Raw genomic sequence first — 8,294 nt, forward strand, 5'->3', positions numbered from 1 at the left:
TGAGGTTGTGATTCCAGTGATGATGCTTGTGATGAGGCTGTGATGCTAGTGATGATGCTTGCGATGAGGCTGTGATGCCAGTGATGATGCTTGTGATGCTTGTGATGAGGTTGTGATGCTTGTCATGTTTGTAATAATCCATATTTGAGTATGTTGGAGTATGTTGTTTGTGTGGAGTATGTTGGAGTATGTCTAACTCCACTTGTATGTGTAACTCCATTTAAATTTTTACTCCAGGTATTTTTACTCCATGTATTTTACTCCATGTACTCCATACATTTTTACTTCATACTCCATTTGTATGTGTATATTTCTACTACTCCATTTGTATGATCACTCTCTGATACTCCATAATCCATAATAATCCATTTGTATGATCATTTGATTTTTGAGTAGGAGAGGAGTAAGAGAGGAGAGGAGTGAATTTAGAGAAGAGAAGAGTAGTACTCTAGTAAAGAAGAGAATTTAGAGAAGAGATGAGGAGTATGTGTAATAATCCATAATTACACATAATTTAGAGAAGATAAGAGAAGATAGCAAGAAGATGGACGGCACAAGATGGAGGGCACAAGACAAACTACTGAAAAGAGAAGAGAAAGAGAAAGAGAAGAGAAGCGAAGAGAAGAGAGCGAGAGTAGAGAAGAGAAGAGTAAGAGAAGAGAAGAGAATTCTTCGCACTGCTCCTCTTCCTACTCCAAGAACTACTCCTACTCCTAACAGAAAGAAATTAAGTTAATTAACTTAAAAAAGTTTTTTCAGTTAATTAATAGGAGTAGTTCTAAGATGCAGAGTAGTTTCAGTTAATTAACAGGAGTAGTTTTAAGGTGCAGAGTAGTTCTAAGAACTACTCCTACTCCTAAATTTAATTTACTGAAGAGAAGAGAAGTGAGTAGATGAGAAGTGAAGAACACTAAATTCCTACACTAAATTACTCAAGCCTTGCTAAACAGCAAATCCTATACTCCAGCACATAAAAGTTCCTACAGAGCAAGCAATTGGCTTTCTTCCAATTAGCTTGATACTCCACAGATTAGGTTGCAGCAAAAATGCACTACAGAGCAAACAATTACTCCAAACAAGCACTATTGATCAGCATCCTACTCCTGAAAACAAGCACTACCTGCACTTACAAATTCGGTGTGAATTACTGCAGTAACACTGATCATGGGAGTACAAAAGGTTTCAGTTAATTTAAATTAACTGAAAAGGTGTAATTTATTTTCAATTGCTGGACAGTGCAATTGGGAGTTTATTTACTGTCATTATCTAAGTTGCGATACAAACTATATGTGCATCCAAAAGAATTCGGCTATGAGCATCCGCTTACTAAGATTCGGTGCATCCTTTTCCTGAAGTTTAGCCAAGTGTTCTTTTCCTGAATGCTCACCTGCAGCAGCAACATTGCACAAAGAGGCGAATTCAGTCAAGTGCAGAGACGAGTTAGAGGCAAATTCAGTCAACATTTGCATAAAGAACTGTTGTCTCGTGTAACTACAGAGGCCAGAGCGCCCTCGTCGCCCACCAGGACCAGTCTGTACCTTTGTTTGCACGGGAGTGGTTGTCGTCCGCTTCAGCGAGCATCGCTGCCACGGTCCTGCAGTAGAGCATTCGCATAAGAGCAGAGCAGAGGACAGCTGCTGCTCCCCATGTTCTCTTCTTCAGTCTTGAAATTGAGAGAGCAAGCAGCAGGAGGGGATGATTGCTGGAATTACCCACAAACGGCAAGCGATTCAGTAGAAATTCGCAGCTGGAGGCTGGCCGAATCGGCTCTGCCCCAAAAAATTTCATGAAGAGAGGGAGAGTAGTGAACTGACCTGGAGCTGGATCTGGACGGAGGAGGTCAGAACTGGCCATGGCGCTCCTCCCTCCGACGGGCTCTCCATCTTCCTCGGCAGCGGCGGCGACGACGACATGACGAGAGCGAAGTGGACTACACAAAGTAAGAGCGGCCGGCACCACCGCCCTCCTCCCGCTGCTCCGGTCCAGCACCGCTGCTCCAATCCAGCACTGCCCTCCTCCTCCCGCTGCTCCAGCACGGATCGAGCACCGCCGCCCACAGATCGAGCACCCCGGCTGGTAAAAATTTCACCTTTGACCGACGAGGGGGAGACGGGTTGCTAGTTTTAGGGGTGGTGAGGAGCAAGGCTGCAGTGAGGAAGAAACCGACGAGAGGGAGAGGGCGGCGACTGGCCGGCGGCGCGAGGGATCTGGGCGGGGAGGAGCGAGTGGTCGTCGGGGAGAGAGCGTGTGGTCGACGAGAGAGCGAGTGCGAGGGCAAAAGGGGAAACGGGAGAAATATCGTAACGTGACAAAAAATGAACTGATAATCCCGAATGACAACTATTTCGGAACAGAGGGAGTAGCCCTCAAGCGCAAACAACTGGCTCTAACAAAGTTACTACTCCCTACGCCGTAAGATTTTCAAAACATACGGAACAGGGGGTAGTTCAATACTTAGGTGGCGTTTGGTTCTCAGTCCTATTACTTTTTCTAGTCCCAATAAAAAGTCCCTAGTCCAAGTCCCTTCCTGTTTGTTTCCAGATACTAAAAAGTCCCTAATCCCTTTCTAGAGGTTATTAAATGACCATGTTACCTTTGTATATAAAAATAAAGGTCAAACAACACCATGGGGTGGCGGGCCAATGGGTGCCCTAGTCCCTTTCTAGAGGTTATTAAATAACCATGTTGCCTCTAGTATATAGAAAAATAACAATCAAACAACACCATGAGATGGCGGGCCAATGGATGCATGGAGGGGCATTGTTGGAAAAGTCCCAAAAAAACTCTCCTTAAGAGTCTTCTTCATTTAGTCCCAAATGCCTAGTTTAGTCCTTAAAAGTCCCTCCCGTCTTTAAAAGGGACTTTTTCTAGTCCCTACAAAAAAGTCCCTGGAAACAGACACCCCTTAGTTCGCAAGTCAGAAACCCGACATGAAAACAAAATACGAAGGCAAGCGGAGAAATAAATATCTCAGGTGGACGAGAGCAATAGCAGCATATCACCAGATGCAACTAACATTAACAGAAAAGCAGCAGCAAACGCAGTTCACACACATCACATCCAACACCACGTACTGCAGTAGCATCCAACATAACGAACGGAATAACTTTAGGGTAAGACTGGTACAAGTGCTCGCTTAGTCGACCTCCTCGATCTTGGGGCCAGCGCCGCCAGCAGCCGGAGGTGCATCGTCCTCGTCCATGCCACCCGCCATGTTAGCTCCGGCACCCTGGTACATCTTGGCGATTATGGGGTTGCAGAGGCCCTCCAGCTCCTTCATCTTGTCGTCAAACTCATCTGCCTCAGCAAGCTGGTTGCCGTCCAGCCACTGGATGGCCTGGTCAATGGCGTCCTCGATCTTCTTCTTGTCGTCCGCAGCTAGCTTGGAGGCGATCTTGTCGTCCTTGATGGTGTTGCGCATGTTGTAGGCATAGTTCTCCAGGGCATTCTTTGACTCCACCTTCTTCTTGTGCTCCTCGTCCTCTGACTTGTACTTCTCTGCCTCCTGCACCATCTTCTCGATCTCATCCTTGCTCAGCCTGCCCTTGTCATTCGTGATTGTGATCTTGTTCTTCTGCCCAGTGGTCTTGTCTTCCGCAGAGACGTTCAGAATGCCATTAGCATCAATGTCGAAGCACACCGTGATCTGGGGCACACCCCTGGGGGCAGGAGGGATGCCGGAGAGCTCAAACTTGCCCAGCAGGTTGTTGTCGCGGGTCCTGGTCCTCTCACCCTCATAAACCTGGATAAGGACACCAGGCTGGTTGTCAGAGTAGGTGGAGAAGACCTGCTCCTTCTTGGTGGGGATGGTGGTGTTCCTTGGAATCAAAACGGTCATGACACCTCCAGCAGTCTCCAGACCAAGAGAAAGAGGTGTGACATCAAGCAGCAGGAGGTCCTGGACCTTCTCGTTACCCTCTCCACTCAAGATGGCAGCCTGGACTGCAGCACCATAGGCAACAGCCTCATCAGGGTTGATGTTCTTGCACAGCTCCTTGCCATTGAAGAAGTCCTGAAGCAGCTGCTGCACCCTTGGGATCCTGGTGGAGCCACCAACAAGGACAACATCATGGACAGTGCTCTTGTCCATCTTAGCATCCCTCAGGCACTTCTCAACAGGCTCCATGCACTTCCTGAAGAGGTCCATGTTCAACTCCTCAAACCTGGCACGGGTGATGGTCGTGTAGAAGTCGATGCCCTCATACAGCGAGTCAATCTCAATGGTGGTTTGTGCAGTGGAGGAGAGGGTCCTCTTCGCCCGCTCACAAGCTGTCCTCAGCCTACGGAGAGCCCTGGGGTTGCCGCTGATGTCCTTCTTGTTCTTCCTCTTGAATTCCTGGACAAAGTGGTTGACCATCCTGTTATCAAAGTCCTCACCACCAAGGTGAGTGTCACCAGCAGTGGACTTGACCTCAAAGATGCCCTCTTCAATGGTGAGAAGAGAGACATCAAAGGTGCCGCCACCAAGGTCAAAGATGAGAACATTCTTCTCACCAACACTGGTGGCCTTCTTGTCAAGACCATAAGCAATAGCAGCAGCGGTTGGCTCGTTGATGATGCGCATAACATTTAGGCCTGCAATCACTCCAGCATCCTTGGTGGCCTGCCTCTGGGAGTCATTGAAGTAGGCAGGGACAGTGACCACAGCATTCTTGATGGTGCTGCCAAGATACGCTTCAGCTATCTCACGCATCTTGATGAGGACCATGGAGGAGATTTCTTCAGCAGCAAACTCCTTCTCCTCACCCTTGTATTGAACAACAATCATAGGCTTGTCTCCAGGTCCAGCAATGACCTTGAAGGGCCACAGCTTCATGTCACTCTGGACAGAAGGATCGCTAACTCTCCTGCCAATAAGACGCTTTGCATCTGCAGAACAAAATTTCAAGTAAAAAACTTTGAAGTACCAATTTATTACAATGATATATTGATAATTAAGTAAGAAAATAAGCAACAGAATATCAACCAAGGCTTGTATAGAGAATCAAAGTTGGAATCAGTGCAAGCAAAAAAGCATGACAGTAATTAACCATCAGAGAACATGCAAACGCTTACAGAACAAAGCACCGTAGGATGTACTGGTACAGGGACAAGGTGGAACATTCAACAGAATAACAAAACATTAATAGCATAATAACATGGAAGGTCACTAATCAAGATGTTAACCACACGTGCAAATGCATTATGGAAGAGCCAACAAAGCATAGAATAGGCTACTAATCCTACAAGTTTGAGATATTAGCAGAGTAACATGTAAACGACTATATGTTGTAACTAGAAGTTGATGAGGAGCAGCTAGTGTCACAAGGTCCATTCCCATTTATTATATGGGATATTTCAAGACGCACAGATACAAAATATGACTAAGTGTCACATATCAAATGGCAGCAACAAGGAGCAACATAAATATTCAAGGGGTAAACAAAAATAACATCTACAGAGTTTCAGCAAGTTAGCAACCTCAACCAAAAGATGGTGATTTTTTTTTTTGGAATAATCACTTATGTTCAGCGAATTGGTTAATTTACATCGCATGTGCTAACTCCATGTTAAAAAAATCAAATAGGAAAGCAAAAACAGTTCAAAAAATAATTCAAATGAATTAAGAGCTTTAGGAAATAAGATCAGATGGTAGTGCAAGATATGCATTGATCATCATTTTGGATTCAGTGATGCCTAGAGATAATGTATCACCATTTTGTTCAAGCTAGATGGCAAACTGAGATATTTTATTTGTCGTAAGGTACCAATTCATCAATCAAAGGTATAAAACCACATCTACAGTGGTAGTCCACATCTACTTACGATTCCCTTCTTACTGGCTTTGCCAATGCAGTTTAAACAGATAATGGCACCATGATTCCGCATGCAGAAGTATCTACACATAAAAAACTATGCGCACGCACAGATCTATTATATACTAATACAGCTACGGCAGGAACAGATTAAACTAAGCAACCAGGCACTTGTAACCTGGCGCAGGTACAACTAGTCAACAAATCAAATCAACCGAAGCGCGAGCTGACACCAGAACAGATTCGAAAGGCTAAACTACTGAAGCAATCACCAGTAGCGAACCGTACAAAATCGATCTGGACGGGCTGAACTAGGCTCAACCCGCAAACTAGACAGAGCCCCAATCGACAGATCTAAAGCGCAGAAACCACAGCAATGACGAAAGGTGGTGGATTGCTCACCGAAGACCGTGTTGACCGGGTTCATGGCGACCTGGTTCTTGGCCGCATCGCCGATGAGCCTCTCGGAGTCGGTGAAGGCGACGTAGGAGGGGGTGGTGCGGTTGCCCTGGTCGTTGGCGATGATCTCAACTCGGTCATGCTGCCACACGCCGACGCAGGAGTAGGTCGTGCCGAGATCGATCCCGATGGCGGGACCCTCGCCCTTGCCGGCCATTGCAGCTGTCTCTCGGTTTGCAAGTACGGCGGTGGTGCTGGCGGCGGCGGCGCTAGGGTTTTGGTGGTGGGAGGAGGATTGGGAGAGGGGGAGAAACGGAGGCGGACGGCGGGCGTTTATAGCGGACGGGGAGGGGCTCTGGAAGGTTCCGACGGTGGCGTTCGCGGGCGTTGGGTTGTGATCGGACGGCGATGGGCGCGCGAGGCGTGGTTTCGTAGCTCTAGGCGAATATTGGTCGTGTTTCTTTCCTTTTTCTGTTTTGGTAAGTAAATACTAATTGGGTTTTGTTGGGCTGACCCCAGACAATTTCCCTGACGCCGCAATCATTGGGCTGGCTGGCCTGTAACACAAGCATGTTGCTCTCAGTTTTTCTCTTTTTGGCTATTTCTCTCTGTTGGCTTTTTGAAGAGAACTCCTCCTTGGTGCCTTTTTTCTACGTGAGAATCTTTCAATTTATTCATCTTCAATCATGACAGTACAAAAAAACCCAGAGGTAATAAAAATTACAACCAGATTCGCGGACCACCTAGCGATGACTACAAGCACTGGAGCGAGCCGAAGGCGTGCTGCCATCGCCCCTCCCTTGCTGGAGCCGGGCAAACCTTGTAGTATACAGTCGGGAAGTTGTCGTGCTAAACCTCCGTAGGACTAGCGCACCAAATCAGCAACCATCACCGATGAAGAAAGTCAGAGATCGGAAGGATCAAACATGTAAACATCCAAACAAAAGCGAACGAAGAACGGATCCACCAAAGACCAACACCGACCGAATCCCGTGAGATCCGACGGAGATACACCTCCACACGCCCTTCGATGACCCTAGCAACATGCGCGAGAATCTTAAAAAAAAAAGCAGCATGCGCGAGAGTTTTTTTTTTTTGAAATGTATAGTAAATCACTTACAACAAGACGTTAACTTCTCCCGGATCAGCAGCAGCGCGAGTGGACTGGCCATTAGCGTAGGATTCACCCTACTCCAGATTTTATTCCAGTTCTTTTTGTTTTTCGTTGGTTTTCTCTGGTTTCTTTTTTAATGGTTATAACTTTTGTTTTCTTTGGTTTTTTTTTCTTTCTTCGATCTATATTGGTTTATTTGGTTTTCTTCATTTCTCTTTCTTTTTCACTTGTTTTTTTGTGTGTTTTTCTTTCCTTTTTCTGTTACTCTTTATGGTTTCCATTGGTTTTTCTTCGGTTTTACAACTTTTTGATTAACTTTTTTTTTGTTTTCTATGTGTTGTCTGTATCATTTTCTTGATTTTATATGTATATTTTTCATGTACGCCTGAAACATTGTTTCTATACATGTTAAATAATTAAAATACATAATTATTAGTATTGAAAATAAATGCTTTCGATGTCTACATTTTTCTTATACAACAAGAACATTTTTATACATGCTTAATATTTTTAATACATGATTAGCATTTTTAAATACAATGATTAACATTTCTTTCGAATATATATTTGATATATACATTTTTCATAAACATTGTACATTTTCATATACATCTTAAATAGTTATTTGATATACATTTAATGTTTTATAAATACATGATTAATAATTTTTTATAATGTCTCATACTTTTTTTCTGAAATGCATAACCGGTTTTAGAATGTCACAAACAGTTTTTTATGCTATAAACATTTTTCACATACATTTGAACATTTATTTTATATACATTTTAAATTTTTTTAAAATATGAGTAAATTTGTTCATAACGTCACATGCTTTTTTTGAAACACGTGAATATTTACAAAATGTCCCAAAAAATTTCTAATATGCTATGAATTTTCTTAATTAAGCTAACATTTTTTTGCATTGTGTTAATATATTTTTCAAAATCACTATTTTAATATTTTTATTTGTTTTAATGTTATTGTAA

The 8,294-nt window shown here is 44.0% G+C and overlaps 1 protein-coding gene, 1 long non-coding RNA gene and 1 other non-coding gene across 5 annotated transcripts in view; all 3 read right to left on the bottom strand.

Moving 5' to 3' along the window:
• Positions 1–2,330, bottom strand: part of LOC123096800 (uncharacterized) — a 6,443-nt gene extending 4,113 nt beyond the window's left edge. The window contains exons 1-3 of one of the 3 annotated variants that reach the window (XR_006446706.1): positions 1,815–2,330; positions 1,539–1,702; positions 1,328–1,387 (exon numbers count right to left, since the gene is read on the bottom strand). This is a non-coding gene — a long non-coding RNA (uncharacterized lncRNA). The remainder of the gene's footprint in view (positions 1–1,327; positions 1,388–1,538; positions 1,703–1,814) is intronic. The other 2 variants (XR_006446704.1, XR_006446705.1) reach the window with 2 other exon arrangements.
• A 658-nt stretch (positions 2,331–2,988) lies between these two features.
• Positions 2,989–6,517, bottom strand: LOC123096801 (heat shock cognate 70 kDa protein 2). The gene is made up of 2 exons (XM_044518574.1): positions 6,198–6,517; positions 2,989–4,869 (listed from the first exon to the last, which is right to left on the bottom strand). The coding sequence occupies exons 1-2, from the start codon at positions 6,409–6,411 to the stop codon at positions 3,137–3,139; spliced, it is 1,947 nt and encodes a 648-aa protein (XP_044374509.1). The 5' UTR covers positions 6,412–6,517; the 3' UTR covers positions 2,989–3,136.
• Positions 5,250–5,390, bottom strand: LOC123100925 (small nucleolar RNA F1/F2/snoR5a). The gene has a single exon (XR_006448535.1). It is a non-coding gene; the product is annotated as a small nucleolar RNA F1/F2/snoR5a (small nucleolar RNA).
• Positions 6,518–8,294: the final 1,777 nt, after the last annotated feature.

This window comes from Triticum aestivum, chromosome 4D (assembly GCF_018294505.1).
Source record: "Triticum aestivum cultivar Chinese Spring chromosome 4D, IWGSC CS RefSeq v2.1, whole genome shotgun sequence".
Taxonomy (NCBI): domain Eukaryota; kingdom Viridiplantae; phylum Streptophyta; class Magnoliopsida; order Poales; family Poaceae; genus Triticum; species Triticum aestivum.